Here is a 17345-nt window from a genome sequence, read left to right as displayed (position 1 = left end):
CGCCTGACAGCCCGATTTCAATTGCTGGGTCCTACATGGCAGAAGGAGATAACCAATATCCGGAAGTGTCTCCTGATCACCATATGCACCTGTGTGGAATGTACCTGCATATCCTACCATGTATGCATGTGTGTGCACACATATATACACATGCTAAAATACATGTAATAAAAATAAAAAGGTTCAATTATGTGATGAATACCTCTAAGAATACATGTATACTAAAAGCTAATGGGAAGAAATGGGTATTTCACATGAATAGATTCTAAAAAGCAGTTATCATCTACATTTACATCAGAAGAGGCAATTTTTTATTCACTTTACATCCTGATTGTGGGCATTCCTCCCTGAACCCCCTCCCACAAGCCCACCTCTACCTCCTCTCCCCCAGAAGAAGTAATTTTAATCAAAAACAATAAAAAGAAACATAGAAAGTCATTCTATAACGATAAGGGGATCACCTGTACAAAGAAGAAAAACTATCAGAAACACATGAGCATCCAACACTGAAAGAACTCAACACACAAGACAATCAAAACTCAAGGGAGAAACAGAGCACCTTATCACACACAGAGAGAAAATCGAAAGAGTCAATTCTGTCCAACAACCAATGGGCCTAGGAGACACAATTAGAACAACTCATCCAAGAGCTGCAGAATACATTCTTCATAGAACTAATAAAACAATAGTAAAGTTCATATAAAATCACAACATTCTGGCCAATCAAAGTAATTCTGAAGAAATAAAAAGCAAGAGACTTCACTTGCTTTCAAAAAATATTAGGTACAGTAATGAGAGTATTGGTGCTGGAATAAAAGAAAGACAGAAAAAGAGAACAGAAGAGAGGAGCTAGGAGCAAACCATGTATCTATCATGATTCTCAAAAAAAGGGGGGGTTGCTGAGCACAGGCATTAGACAAGAAATAGCTTCCCAATAAATGGCACTAGCAAGATCATCAGGTACATGTAGAAGACACTAGACATTTTTAGTCATCGTATACAAAATCAACACATGAGTCTGGGAGGGGCATTTATATTCAAACCATACAAAGGGATAATGAAGTCAAGGTGTTTAAGGCTCTATTCCAGTTCATTCTACAACTAGGAAATCCTGGGATGGGTCATATTTTATTAATATGCTTACATTTTTACTCTTCAATTTTCAGTTAGAAGAACTTTCAGTTAGAAGATGATTTTTGCATAGACACCTTTTCTACACTAGGGTGAACTTTCCAATAGTGTGGTAAATATCAAGAAACAGCATCATCAAGGTTAAAGCCTACCTAGGAGTGCAGTGAGCTTTGGGAGAAGTCCAACTTGTACCATCTTGTTCCTCAGGCCTGTGTCAAATGAGAGGTTTAAGAGGAGTCGGAGGGTGATATTCAGGAGATCTTCGTGCTCACAGGGTATCATTTTTACCAGTTTTTCAACAATATCCATCTCTACCTATAGTGAAAAAATACTTGTATTAGATTACAAAATAAGATATAAAAGGATACAACATAACCTGTTTCTATTTGAATGTATAACTACTTTATAAGTACGAATTAGCTTATATTCTCATTTCAACCTATAACTCAAACTTTTTATATCAAAATCAACTTTTAAAAAGGAAACTCTTCACACTCTTACATCATCCACTCTCTTCCCTCACTTTGCTGGAAAACAAACAGCACTGAGTTCTTGAAATCCCACGTAACTGAACACTACCCATTACATTCCAGGCACCCTACAGGAACAGACAAGGTTCATTTGCCTTTCAAGATCTCCTCTGTCTGCAAAGAGTGGACAAGTAAGACAAGTAACAAAAATACAGTGCAATAAACAGTAAGCAAACAAAGAAAATGATGCCTAGAAGAGCTCTGGAAGGGCCTGGAAGGAGTCATTAACACATCAAGAAGAGAAGACTTCAAATTCAGAACAAAGTCTTTTTTTTTTTTCAAATTTCATTTTTTTATTTGATATATTTTTTATTTACATTTCAAATGAATTCCCCTTTTCTGGTCCCCCACTCCCTGAAAGTCACATAAACCCTCTTCCCTCCCTCTGTTCTCCCAACCATTCCTTCCCACTTCCCTGTTCTGGTTTTGTCTTATACTGCTACACTGAGTCTTTCCAGAACCAGGGGCCACTCCTCCGTTCTTCTTGTACCTCATTTGATATGAATTCTTTTTCTGGTTACAAAAAGCACTGCTAAAAAATGTATTTATTATATATAAGTACACTGTAGCTGTCTTTAGACACATCAGAAGTGGGCATCAGATCTCATTACAGATGGCTGTGAGCCACCATGCAGCTGCTGGGAATTGAACTCAGGACTTCTGGAAGAGCAGTCAGTGCTCTTAACTGCTGAGCCATGAATGCGAATTGATCCATCCTTATCTCCTTGTACTAAGCTCAACTCCAAATGGATCAAGGACCTCCACATAAAGCCAGACACACTGAAGCTAATAGAAAAGAAACTGAGGAAGACCCTTGAGGACATCGGTACAGGGGGAAAGTTCCTGAAAAGAACACCAATAGCTTATGCTCTAAGATCAAGAATTGACAAATGGGGGCTGGAGAGATGGCTCAGCGGTTAAGAGCACTGACTGCTCTTCCAGAGGTCCTGAGTTCAATTCCCAGCATCCACATGGTGGTTCACAACCATCTATGAGATCTGGCTCCCTCTTCTAGAGTGTCTGAAGACAGCTACAGTGTACTTACATATAATAAATAAATCTTTAAAAAAAAGAATTGACAAATGGGACCTCATAAAATTACAAAGTTTCTGTAAGGCAAAGGACACCATCAAAAGGACAAATCTGCAACCAACAAATTGGAAAAAGATCTTCACCAACCCTATATCTGACAGAGGGCTAATATCCAATATATACAAAGAACTCAAGAAGTTAGACCCCAGAAAACCAAATAACCCTATTAAAAAATGGGGTACAGAGTTAAACAAAGAATTCTCATCCGAAGAACTTCGGATGGCTGAGAAGCATCTTAAAAAATGCTCAACATCATTAGTCATTAGGGAAATGCAAATCAAAACAACCCTGAGATTTCACCTTACACCAGTCAGAATGGCTAAGATTAAAAACTCAGAAGACAGCAGATGTTGGTGAGGATGTGGAGAAAGAGGAACACTCCTCCACTGCTGGTGGGGTTGCAAATTGGTAAAACCACTCTGGAAATCGGTCTGGTGGTTCCTCAGAAAACTGGGGACATCACTTTTGAAAGATCCTGCTATACCACTCCTGGGCATATACCCAGAGGATTCCCCAGCATGTAATAAGGATATATGCTCCACTATGTTCATAGCAGCCCTATTTATAAAAGCCAGAAGCTGGAAAGAACCCAGGTATCCCTCAACAGAAGAATGGATGCAAAAAAATGTGGTATCTATACACAATGGAGTACTATTCAGCCATTAGAAACAATGAATTCATGAAATTCTTAGGCAAACGGATGGAGCTGGAGAACATCATACTAAGTGAGGTAACCCAGTCTCAAAAGATCAGTCATGGTATGCACTCACTAATAAGTGGATAGCCTGGAAAACTGGAATACTCAAGACATAATCCACACATCAAATGATGTCCAGGAAGAACGGAGGAGTGGCCCCTGGTTCTGGAAAGACTCAGTGTAGCAGTATAGGGCAAAACTAGAACAGGGAAGTGGGAAGGGGTGGATGAGGGAACAGGGGGAGGGAAGAGGACTTATTGGACTTTCGGGAGTGGGGAGCCATAAAAGGGGAAATCATTTGAAAAGTAAATAAAAAAAAAAAAAAAGAAAAGCACTGCTAATATAGAATGAAAAAAGCCAGTAGGAAAACATTATTTAGGGAATTACAATTGCTTTGCTATGACCACAGGATAAAGTATATAGAGATTAGCAGAAACTTAAAGATAAATCTTAGGCAGATTATGGAGGTATTTAATGTTCAGGTAAGGAAGTCAACATTATCTTACATGTCACAGACTTTTCTTTGCAAATGTAAATCCAAGTGGTGATAGGTCACAGTCTTGGACATTAAAGGTAAAACATCAAATTTTTTAGGCTTAATTCAAGATAATATTTTGAAACCTTATTAAAATTGGGAGAGGCCGCCAGACTGCATTTACTAGTCTTCATTAATAGTATCATTAACCGGGTAGATAAAGGGCCTGAGGTCTCTTTTCTTAAGACCTTACAATGCTGGTCTTTATCATGTATGTACAAGTCTAGCTGAGATATGAAAGAACTAATTTCATAAGAAGCTGCCACTTACAAGGGCATTTCTCCCATGCAAATCTGAAGGACATATGTCTAAAGTAAAGACCTGACTTCTCACAAAATTAAGGACTTCTTATAACTCTGGATGAGTAATTAACTTTGCTGAGCCTCATTTTTTCTTCCCCAATAAAAATGATGTTTGATGAGATGAGCTATATTTTATCTTCCAGTTCTACAATATCACTGGAAATTAAATGTATGTAATATTAGTCTCTAGAACTTTTTGATATATTAACCACTTCAAGATGGTTATAATTATAAGCATTTAGTGAATACAGTAAAATCAGAAATACAAGAAGTAAAATAGTTTTAGCAACATGAAGAGAATCTGAAAGTACAAGCTATTTTCTAAAAGATATCGTGTATACCTATTCAAAGCATATTAGAAAATACTTTTACTCAGAAAGCTTCAATTATCTAGAATAGTAATGATATCAGCTATATTTCCTAATGAAGTTGTTATAGTTATAAAATATTCACAATTACCACTGTAGGGGTAGAAAATATGTTTTATCAGAGTATCTTAACTTTAAAATGACTAATTTGGACTACTTGAAGAAGCTTGTACATTACCATGTCATTTTTATTCTCCATAAAAATACTGAGTTTCTTTAAGAATGACACGACCAGAATGAGCAGCTCAAAGTTGTCCCGATCAAGAGCCTTCACCAACATGTGCACAATATTCTTGTTCCTCATCTTCAATTCTGTACGCGTGTCCTCCGCAAGGTTCAGAAGCAAATAGAGTGCAACTAGGAAATGAAAATACACTGGGGCTGAACGAATGGCATATGCAATCAATGATTGTGAATCAGTTCTACTTACCAAGGTCATAAACACAGTTCTAAAAAGTTCTGTATTATTTAAATTTTTAACATAATTAAAACAGTCAAGCTTTATCAGATGAGACATAGATATTATATAATACACTGAGACTCATACTCCTCTACCTATTCTACTTTATTACTTTTTTGGTTAGCACACAACATTCTAAACTTCACCATGCAGTTTCAAATGTCCTTTGTTTTTGTCATTCCTCCTCCCTTTACTCCATCCCCAAACCCCCACTCCTCCCCCAGGACCCTCATTTCTGCTTGCCTGACATATGTGTTCTATGAGCACTATATTCTTATGAAGCTGACACCATAAAAATGCACATAATGGCTCACATTCTCCATGAGCTTAGAGTGTAATAGTAATTAAATGGCAATTAATGATTTATAAGTCAGCAAACAATAGACAGAGGAAATAATTTTATACATTCAAAAAAAGGGAAGATACCATTACACAAAATTTCAGTCTCCAGTGGCTGTTGTGAGACACGTGGTCACTAGGGGTAATTTGAAACATATAAAGACACAAAAGCATCTATTTCTCATATTCAAATCCATTTTCTGCGAGTCACTGTAAGAGTTGAGAAGGACAACTTGCTGGGGGCCTGTCACAGCAGTTTTTTGAGGAAGGCAACCTGGAGTATGGAATCAGTGGCGAGGCCAAACTTTATCTTTGGCAATTCTGTCTATAATTCTTTGCTATTCTAAGGAAAAAAAGCCATTGGATTCTGGTAATAAACTCTTTCTGTTAGCATCAGGACATTCAAGAAGAAAGAAGGAAAGAAAGAAAGAGAGAAAGAAAGAAAGAAAGAAAGAAAGGAAGGAAGGAAGGAAGGAAGGAAGGAAGGAAGGAAGGAGGGAAGGAAGGAAAGAAAAAAAGAAAAGAAAAGAAAGAGAAAAGAAAAGAAAGCAAGCTTAACTGTTAGTGCTCCCTTCTCCCTGGCCAGGTGAGAGGCTCCTTAGGTCCTCATCATAGTGCACACCTGTGGCTGCATCCTTGGACCTTAATAATTTTCTTTGAAAACTAATTTGTCCTAAGTATATATCTCTTTAGTGTAATTGTGAAAGCTCATTATATTCCTTATTGTACAGCCTTTACTCTTATCATGAGGAGTGAGGATGTTCTATTCTTGATTTTAACTTTATTCTTTTTGGTAACAACTAAAACAATCTTTTAAAACTTTCTTCCTAAGATTATTTGAATCAAATCAGAACTTTATAAAATCATTAATTCATCTAAGCAGCATTAGTTCATGAAAGTTCATCTTTATGCTCATTTGCTTCATAGGGTGGGCTAATGCCTGGGAACCCATAGGCTGTGGAAGAGTGACAGAAAAGGCATATCGCCTGCAAGAAGCCATACTGAGATGAAGTCTCTTGGGACCTTGCCTCTCACCTGGTAGCCTTAGCCTCTCCTAGATGGCTCCTGACAATAACTGTATGCCGGATAGGGATAAGGACAGACTCTACTAGTTCTAAATGAAATGTCCTTTAGATACCTGTAATAAAGATATCAGTTCCCCAGAGAAATCTTCCTTTTTGAAGGTGAGAATTGTATGATAGGTAATAGATGACATTCTGTCTTGACAGGAAGTTTCACAGTGTGGCTTGAAAAAAAGCTTTGTCAAAATTATGTAGGCTATTGATGAATATAATCTTTTTTGTCTTCTTTAATGCCTTCATGGTACTATTTCTGGCATTTCATTTAATGGCTTTGTCTGTTTAGACAGGAGTTGACCATTGGCTCAGCCTGACTGTGAACTTGAGATTCTCCCAGCTAAGCTTCCCCAATGTCATGGCATACATCACTTCCCTAGCCTTCCTTTAACACACTCTTATTATCCACCTTGAAATCTTAGTGCAAAGAAGATGGAAATATATGCAAATATGTCTGCATACTTATATTAGTACAAGTTGACAAATATTTATTTAGCAAAATTTGCCATAGAAATGTAAATTATACTTGCATGTCTAACAGCTATTGTGCTACTCAACAAAAACAAGTAATTCTAAAGTATTTATAAGCAATGTAGCACAAACATCTTATAGACAAAAAAACTAGCGTACATAACTTAGTAATTTGCCCTTTCTACACAGGTAGGAGGCAGAACTACGTGAAAGCCCAGTGGAGTCTCCAGCTCGGTTATTTATGCTGCTGCATCCTGCCGAGAGCTTCCCTGCAAGAAGAGCTCTGTGCTGCACTGAGAGCACAGGAAGCCTTCTGTGCACAGCCAGAGCAGGTGCAGTGAGCTGAACAGCGCCTACTACAATTTAACAGGGCCTTAGCATTGGGCTTTATTTAGAAACATACTCTGCATCTTAAGATAATGCAATTCTCAATTAGGAGAGAGATTAATAATCAATTAATCTAGTAATTGAAGCCCTGGTTAAAATGGAAGCACAGTTGGCAGTGATTTGCAACAAACAAGCCAAGAAGTATTAGACAGCTGAGAGACACCAAAATGACAAAGAAGTACTAATTATTCTCTAGAGCCAACAAAAGAAACATGGTCCTGATATCACTTTAATTTTGGCCTTCTTGGCTTCAGAACTATGTGAGAATAATTTAAAGAAAGCCACGTTGAACAACACCATTACAGTAGAGATTTGTTTCATAAAAACAAACAACAAAAGATTAAAACATGCAAACTAAGGCTTTTATAATACTAGACATAAAACAATGAATTGTAGTCATCTCTGAGGTAAGAAGGAAAGGAAAGAGCCATGTGACTGCCTAGGCAAAGTTTCCACATTACCACAAGGAAGAAGCCAGGCAGAACCTGACACGTCTCCAAGCAATGGAGATGGACTGAAGGGTCTGCTGGAAGCCAAATCACAGAGAAGAGCACTGGAGAAGGAGAGCTAACCGAGAGAGCACTGCAGTTCTGTAAACTCCCTTGTGTGCGGAGTATGGTACAGTTGGGCACAAGTATATTTAGGATCCAAATGAGCCCAGGGACAGAACAACAAAAAGGATTAGAAGAAAAAGCACATGGTGCTACACAAGAGACTAGAAACAGGTAATTGAGGAATTCTCTAAGTGTCTTGCCTTAGTAGTACAGAAATTTAGACTAAATCCTGCTTATATTCACAAATCAAGATCAAGACCTAAAAGGTTCAAAGTCCTTCCAGGTAGGTAAAATATTTCCTAGAACAAAACTCAAGAATATGTATTAATTTATTAATTAATTGAGTATTCGATTAGTTTTTATGTTGGGTGTACGCCTGCTTGACTGGATGCTTCCCACAAGTATGCAGAGCTCGTAGAGGCTAGAAGAGAGCACTGGATGCTCAACACTGCACTTAGAGGTAGATGTGGCCTACCTAATGTGCGTGCTGAAAGGAACCCTAGTCCTCTGTGAGGGCAGCAAGCACTCAGAACTGATGAACCATCTCTCCAGCGTCCCATAATAAAGGATCACTTATATGAATAAGGAGTAATGTACATTTCTTACCATCTGGCCGACAGTCAAAGATTATTGACCCATTTAAAGGCACAGGAGATACAACCCAAAAGCAGGAGACATTAGGGAGACACGTGGGAGAAAAAAATAAAAATAAAAATAAAAATGCCAAAAAGTTCTTAGCGATGAAATGGAATATAAACACACTGCCAGGGACTCAGAGAAGAAAAGATTACTGAACGTGAAGACAAAGCCATAAACCATCGGAAATTAAGCATAATAATAATACAAGAGGAGAATATCAATGGCACTAAGAGCTCTAGAAAATCCCCACTTATCTGGAACAAAATGACTGCTACGTAAATAACCTATGAGCTAAAAATAAAGTTATAAATAGACATATGGAAATATGTGGGTTGCAATCAGAGGGAACATTTGTGTCTAGACCAAACTCTTAGACAAATGACCTAAGCTTCCATCGTAAAACAACAAAACAGAGCAAATTATACTCTAATAAAAATTAAAAAACTGATCAGCTTGTGTTACAGGCTTTAAATGACTGTGTTGAAAGTAACTATTTTAAACTGATATTAGTGTATTTGATGCACAATGCATCTGACTACACATTTACAGTTGTGTATCTAAAGTTTACATGTTATGCAAAATTAACAGAGTCAAAGAGCATGTAAAGTTCATACATGCAAAGTAGGTAAGAGTTACTTCTCAGCATTTGCAGCAACCAGCTGTGGCTAAAGGAGTGACAGCAACCCTGGCTTCAGTCAGCCAGAGCTAGCAGCACAGCAGGCCAGAACTTGCCCTGCTTCCCGCTGGTCATGGGTCAGGATGAATAGCTTTAGCTAATTCTGAAGCCACAAGGGAGGTGTGTATGAGAAAGTGAGACAACTCAGACTATGTAAGCCTTTAAAGATTGAGAAGCATTAGATACCTGCAAGCTTGTATTCAGTTACTTATTTTTCAAAATGGTTTTATTTTTATTGTGTTTTTGTAAAGCTTTCTAGCTAACTGTTGTGTATTACTTGGTAGTTGTATTTTTGTAAAGTCTTATAAGTAAACTGTTAACAGTCTATACAAGTAGAGTTCTGACAAAGAAACCTGAACATTTTGAGATGCTAGGATATTTCCCACAAGACAAGCAGAATGGACCCTATGTAAACCCGACCTAGAGCTATCTCTTCTATATTCCACTGGTTAAATTGGGCCTAAAGGGCTTAGTGCCACTAGCTCCAGCTGTTACTTTCTTTCTTCCCCCAGTGTGGTTCCAACCCAGACCAACCAGGATGAATCTTTCCCCAACATTGTGGGACAATGGAGAACAAACCACCAGATGATTAATCAACAATGTCTTCAGAAAGTATTGAGAGACAAGGAAGGTAGGGTGGGAGGGAAGCTTTCAGAAGTGAAATACTTACAGTGGGCATGTGCCTTAGCACTAGGAAAGCTGAACCAAGAAGATAATAATTCTAAGGCGAGCCTTAGACTTTATAATGAGATATTTCTCAAACCGACAAGACAAAATTGCTTGTGCTAGCCCTTCCAAAAGTGACTAAATACCAAGAGGTTACGAGAAATGGTTCTCTTGCATAGGTACCTGGCACTAACAAATTGCTCTAACCTTGGCCATTATTTGTTTTCTGTATGTTATATTTGTTTCAGACATGGGAATGTTCCACATCAATACTGAGGTGCTACAACACAAAGTGGGGACATGCCAGAAGTCTGGGAGAAATGACGACATTCTGAAGACATACAAGCAGACTCCTGCAACAACAAACCCCTGAAGAAATGGGAATTTCTTCAGGAATCTCATGCTGAGAGAATGAAAAGTCATCGGTCAGAAGGGAAATTTGTCTCCCTGAAAGAGATCTCATACAGTTCTAACAACTTGTCAGAACACTTACAGGATGAGACTGAAGCCAAGACAAGGATGGGCCAATAGTGGGCAGGGCCACATCTTGACCAAGACTGCTTAGATGTACAGATCCTTGACTCTCTATTTGAACTTTGATTTCACTTCAGGATTCCAAAGACATAACTTGAGGGCTTCTCTATATCTCTTTGATCCTCTTGCCCATGTGACCACTGTGAGTCTCTTTTTTTCTGCTTTACACCTGAAATTATATAAAACCTTTTCTATAATCAGAACGCTGCCTACCAGCAAAAACTACACAAAAGTGATAGGCAGATGAGAGTACCAAACAGACATGCACATACATCGAAGAGTGACTTTCTGGCAAAGACAGAAACCAATTCCATCTTTGAAACAAATAGTGCATGAATAGCAACATATCATATGAAAAGAAAAAACAAAAAACTGACTCATTCAAATGTATTCAAAATGAATCACTGATTTTACTGCAAACCCTGAAATTACAGAACTTCTAGAATAAAACACAACAAAAAATCATTGTGAACTCCAGTTAGGGAAGATATTATAGATAAAGTGCCAAAATAACAATCCATAAAAGGCCAAATTATAATTCATAAAAATTAGAAATTCTGATCCTCAAAAGACATTATTAGTGAGTGAAAAGATATAACCAGACTACAATTCTTTGTGAAAAAACCATATGTTTTGTAAAGGTTATATAAAACATATCATACACACACATAAACATAATACATATACATACATATGCATGAAAGGAGATTCCAACAAAAGAAATGCAGATTGATATATGAAGAGACTATCAACCTAATGAGTGGGTTGGGACATTCAAATCAAAACTACAAATATATTAAACTATAAGCTAACTAAAGTTAATTATATTGATTATATCAGTCTTTTTTCTTCCTTTTTTTTTTTTTTTAAGACATGGCTTCTCTGTGTAGCCCTGGCTGTCCTGGAACTCACTCTGTAGACCAGGCTGTCCTCAAACTCTGAAATCCACCTGCCTCTGCCTCGTGAGTACTGGGATTAAAGATGTGTGCTACCACCCAGTTCCTATCTGTCTTTTTCAGTAACTTGGGACTTTTATGCACTAATGGTGGGGTCATCAGACAGGAGGGCTATAAGAAGAACACTTCTATGCAGTGGCAGTCTTTCTTCTATATAGCTAAACACTGCTCACTATGCCTTCTCTGAGGATATAAACAAGAAGTGATATCTGCCCATACAAGGCCTACCGATGAATACTCAAGATAGCACAGCAAAGCAACTGCCAAAAGCTAGAAACAATCTAAAAGAGAATATGGAAAAGTATCAGATATGAATAATTAAAAGAAAAAATACTGATAAATCCAACAACATGGATGAATCCTTTTTCTGACCAAACAAGATACTGTATAATTCCACTTATTCTGCTAAATTACTAGAGGAGGAGGGAGAAGAAAAAAATGACAGAATGACAACAGATATAGAAGGCAGCTATGAAATGGTGGATATATCTACCTTGAATATGTTACAGTCTAGTAATTATTTCCATAAATTAAAATATACCAAATTATGTTTACTACTTATCAATTATCTCTCAATAAAACTGGGTGAATAGAACATAAAACATTTGCATAAATAAAGTATTTAGTTAAGAATAGAGCTTACTATTTTACATGTTCAAAAAAAACATGTGTTTTTAAATTCTAACAAAATAATTATCTTTAAAGATCTAATGTATTCTGGCTTACATGTTGACCCAGGTCAAAGTTGCTATATTCTAGTCTTTTTAAACACTGAACATTGAAAAGGTGCTGGCTTCTTCTCCAATAGGCTGAACTTAACTATGCAACTTCAGATCTTTAAAGCAGGCTGGGAGGCAGGGTTCAGCAGAAAGATGCCTGCCTAGCAGTGCAGTCCTTGGTTTGGTTCCAAGCAATGCCAAACCAAACAGAACAGCAAAACTCAAAAAATTCTGTGTAGTTAGAAAAGCTAAGAACTATCAGGGAATAAAAATATATCCATGTACAAACATTTCCATGTACAAAGGTCATCAAATAAGCAATGAGATAACCCAAAATTCATAGTTGACTATAAGCCAGGACTATATGGTATTCACTGAAAGGTAACTAAATCTTAAGTCTCTGCATCTTAAGTGATAGCAAAGCCATATAATATTAAAGTCTCTTATTATTCAACAAATCTTAGAAGCAGGATTTGACAGCTAAAATAATTTTACATGTTTCTGAGTGTCAGGTGACAGGAAGTGATCAGGAGCTCATACCTCTCAATAGCTGCTCTTGTTTTACCACAAGTCCTTGGTATTTTTTAAAGGTTTTGTCATAATCCTTTCTCAAGGTTTGATTTTCAAGGTCTTCATCAAGTAAAATCAAGTTAAGGATCGCAAGCATGAGCTGAGTAAAGAAAACCCACTGAAGACAGGTTTTCTCAAAGAATCACAGACTACTTTGAGAACAGTGCTATTATGTTTCATATGCAAATTACTATCATTATTATTATTAATTAAGTTAGGGTTTCACTATGTAACTCTGGCTGACCTGGAACTTAACTCTGTAGACTCAGCTGGGCCCAGACTCATGGAGACCCACCTACCTCTGCCTCTGAAGTACTGGGGTTAAAAACGTGTGCTACCAAGCCTGGCTGCAACCTGAGCTGTATTCCCCACCCATCTAAAATCTTAGCCGCAGGACTGTGCAAAACAGGACATGTTAGCCAAAGGTCCCATAATATCCTTGTAGTCCTAGTATGAGGAAATGTTTGAACTCCACCAAATACTTGGATTCTCAGTAATTACATGCAAATATATTATGAAAGTTTCCAAGTCTGTAACAGAATATAAGTGGGTCCATTACAAAGGTTACTTTCTATAGAAATTCACGTGTTTGCTAAGAATAATAAACTCTTCTTCAGGCAGACAGCCAAAATATTCAAATATGCCGATTAATTCTAAAGCTTTTTAGCACCTTGCTCAGGTTGGAGATTCCAAGAGAAGGACATTCTGAGAAATAAGGTCCATGAGTTCCATAAAGAAGATTTAAGTAATGCACCACCCTTGGTCAAACACGACTCAATGAATAATAGCCTCAGGTCAAGAAGACCTGAGTCTGGTCCTGGGCAATAGCCCTGAGTCATAAAGAATGTATTAGTGCCAGCCTGACTTCAGCTCCTCAGGCAGAAACCATATGCCTAGGGATGGGAAACAACCTATCCTGCTCCCATTCAGACCAGAAAAATACAGAATAAATAAATAAATAAATAAAAATACCTGTAATTCCCCGATAGCTACCTATGTGTGTATACACACTAGCCTTTCATCCTGTAGAAAAGTGAGGCTCTCTCACTGATTCAATAAAGCAGTCTCAGTCTGGTATGATTGCTCCTCTGCCTCTCTGCCTCAGTTTTCTAATTCTGCTTATAGGAAGGTTGCTTTCATTTCTAATAGATACAAATACACAGTATATTCAAATAATGCTATTGCCTATGGTGGCTTGCTGATTTATAAAACATCTCATGTTAAGACAGGTATGAATAGTCAGTCCCAGACCTCTGAGCTAGAATTAAATTGTAAAGACCATATGATAAACAGCTTCAGAGGAGATCACTGTAATACTGAAGAGAATATTATACTGTATTCCATATGGAAGATTAAAATCAAGAGATAGAAGTTATCCAAATGTAGATGATAGCTCAAAAAGCAAAGGAACACTAAAGTGAATAAAGTCCCAACCCCAAAATGTTTAAGCCAATGGGCAATAACACTTATAGTGTTTGAAAGCATTTGTTAAAGAACCAAAAAACAATTCTTAGACCATAAGATCAATTAAAATAGAGAATTTCCAAAGTTCATCTCATGGATTCTATCATTCTATACATCTCTCAACTAGAAAATTTTAACTAGAAAAGCTGGACTTCATTGAAAAGTTAGTTTCCCTGAAAAATTAGGTTCCTCGAAAAATGTAATCCATTCCCATCCAAGTTACTAGGACGTCCACAAGCAGCAGTGAGGCATGCTTCGGCAGATATGTGGTGGACACGTGCCGCCACTTAGACTCCTCTACTCAATGACAAGCACTGCTGCTGCTTCACTCCTCTCCCCACTAACTGGGCAAAACCGGAAGAGACAAAGTCCATGTCAAACTGTATTTGTTCTGATAATTCCAACCTCCATCTTTACCTTTGACACGCTCATGCATGATTCCAAATAATGTGACAGAAGTTAAAAACAGAAAGAACAAAGCCACCCCAGCAAAGCCACCCCAGTAAAGTCACCCCAGCAAAGCCACCCCAGTAAAGCCACCCCAGCGTCCAAGCACCTAAGCACAGGCACTGGCCAAACTGCACCGAAAGGATATCAGCTTTCTTCTTCTTAGAAAGTTCTTCTTGCCAAAGCTCGTGTCTTTTTAACTCATGGTCAATGATATTCATACACAGTGCTCCAATTTTATAGTGAGTGATGAGACCATGAAAATGAGAAAAGCTTCAAAGAAGAGATTTTAATATACATTAGAAAGAGTATATTTTGTTCATATATGAGAAATCATGGTTTTGACCTAAACTGACATAAAACATACAAAACGTAAGTCTGACATACATTTCAGTGGATGAATATAACCACAGTATAAAAATTTTTAAATAAATTTAAATAAGTTAAAAATTTAATTTAAATAAAATTTAAAATTATAAGATTATCTTAAATACGTGTTAACATGCTACACTTACCTTAAATAACATTATAAACATGATTTCATAATTAATCACCACATTAACTACTAAAATAGTTTCATAATATGTTTTGGAATATTGTCTAACAAAACAAATACTATAATAATACTAAGTACTCATTTTATTTATTGGATATATGTTTGCTAAATTATTTAGGTATTTATTTAATAAAATTTCTTTGTTAATGCGTTTACTCAGATCTAATTGGTTAGAAAATTTTCATAAAATCTCAATAATATCCTTATTAAAAACATATACATGTAAATAAAATATATTTAACCACTAAGAGAATAAAACTTCATAATTTATTAGAAACATGAATAGAAATGGAAGGCATGATGTTAAATGAAATGTCAAACAAAGAAAAGCAAATGTTATATGTCCTTGGTCAGATATGTGGAAGTTGACTTCTTATAAAGAGAGTAGACTAAAGATTTCTAGAGCTAGTTTAGGGAGAATAAAGGGAAATTGGATAGTGAGTACCAAAACCAACATACAGTAATATAGGAGGAATAAGTTCTAATTTTATAGCCCAGTATGGTAACTACAGTTCACAACAATTTAATATATTTTAGGGAGAGCCTGAAGAGAGGAATTCAAACATGCACAATACAAAGAAATGGTAAGTGTTCACAGAGTTAGAAATGCCAATCACCTTGATTTAATCATTTATATATTATTATATATAATCAAACAATTACACTGTATTCACTAAGCAAATACTAAATTAATAAAAATTGAAGTACAGAAGTATGTGTACTGAAGAAAACATGGCTATTACAATTTTATATAGGAAGGAAGTGAGGCCCAGAGAGATTAGTAAAATAACCAGGAGTACACAGTGAGTGAACAGCAGGCATAGCATTCAAACTGGGATCATCTTCCTCCAGAGCCATGATCACATGCCAAACCATTATGCCAAATGGAGTGTATATGAGTGTACGTGCACATGTGTGCGTGTGTGCAGGCGAGCGAAGTGTAGACTGAAGGGAAGGACAACAAAGAAAAGAGCCAGCATGAGATGCAGAGCCCGGCCGAACAAGACAAAGACTCAGTGCTAACACAGGCAGACAGCAAGGAGCTCGAGCAGTCCCTTAGGATCTATACTTACCTAGAAAAGCAAAAGAAGATGTAAATGATGTTTGTAGCTAACTCAACACTTTGTTTCCAGTCTTCTCTCAGGACTCTTGCTAGCGCACCCAGGGCAGTTTCTAAAGAGAAGGAAACATACGGATATGATCATTTACCTCTCCTTTGATATAAAGGGAGGTTGGTTTTAAATGTCTACTTATGAATAAGTAACAAAGCCAAGATGGAACTGGAACAAAAAAGTAGGATGTCTTTTTCCAATACGGAAAGCTAATTTAGAAGAATAACTTTAATTCAAAACACCTGACATACATGTGTATGTAGTAAGAGATCAGCTGTGAATCAGATAAATGTGACAGTAAGATCACCCGAGGCTGCCCATTTCTTGACTTGTTTCTGCTTGGATTCTTACCACTGTATTACTTTGCTTTCTTCTTTTAACCTCTGAGTTACTCTATTAGGACAAAGACTAGAATACACCCAGAATATAGATGAATAGTTTAGCCAACTTAGCTCCAATAAAGGTAAATAAATTAAATTTATGTGGAGGAAAGTAATATTTCCATATCACCATAATATTTCCATATGCCAAAAGACATAAAAGTAGAAATTTCAGAAAAAAAGCTCTTGGAAGTATATGAGTATCTTTGTTAGAAGGTGAATATTTGGAGATATTAAGTCAATATGAGATTAGTTTTTAACAAGTTGTTGCAATATTTTTTTTATTTTTTTCATGAGGATATGTTTGTGCTACCTATGTGTTTGCACATGGGTATGCACACATACACAGAGGCCAGAGGCTGTTACTAAGAGTCTTTCTCAATTGTTTACCACCTTACTCATTGCCACAGAATCCCTTTGCTGAATTCAGAGCTCCATAAATGTCACCTCTAGCTAGCCAGCTTGCTGTGGGAATTACATGTCTGTACTGGAACTAAAAGTGGGATTCACGTGGGTGCTGGCCTTGGATTTAATTCTACACAGCATAAATAAAACTATAGAACAACCACCAACAGTATTATATTGCTACAGGCCTTATCAAGTAGAACAATGAAAGAGAAGAAAAGAGCATGCCTGCCACTGTATGGAAGTGTACCTGGAAAGGAGTATCCTGAAGAAACAACA

General features: G+C 36.9%; 1 protein-coding gene across 1 annotated transcript in view; it reads right to left on the bottom strand.

Annotated features, from left to right (window-relative positions):
• Kifap3 (kinesin associated protein 3) overlaps positions 1-17345 on the bottom strand; it is a 131225-nt gene that overhangs the window by 99632 nt on the left and 14248 nt on the right. Inside the window, exons 6-10 of the mRNA XM_052200611.1 lie at positions 16243-16342; positions 14762-14886; positions 12673-12771; positions 4834-5012; positions 1284-1446 (exon numbers count right to left, since the gene is read on the bottom strand). Coding sequence (XP_052056571.1) covers positions 1284-1446; positions 4834-5012; positions 12673-12771; positions 14762-14886; positions 16243-16342 — 666 coding nt within the window. The remainder of the gene's footprint in view (positions 1-1283; positions 1447-4833; positions 5013-12672; positions 12772-14761; positions 14887-16242; positions 16343-17345) is intronic.

This window comes from Apodemus sylvaticus, chromosome 12 (genome assembly GCF_947179515.1).
Source record: "Apodemus sylvaticus chromosome 12, mApoSyl1.1, whole genome shotgun sequence".
In the NCBI taxonomy this organism is placed as follows: domain Eukaryota; kingdom Metazoa; phylum Chordata; class Mammalia; order Rodentia; family Muridae; genus Apodemus; species Apodemus sylvaticus.
Note: the sequence above shows the minus strand (reverse complement) of the source record. Positions and strands in the feature narration are given on the sequence as shown.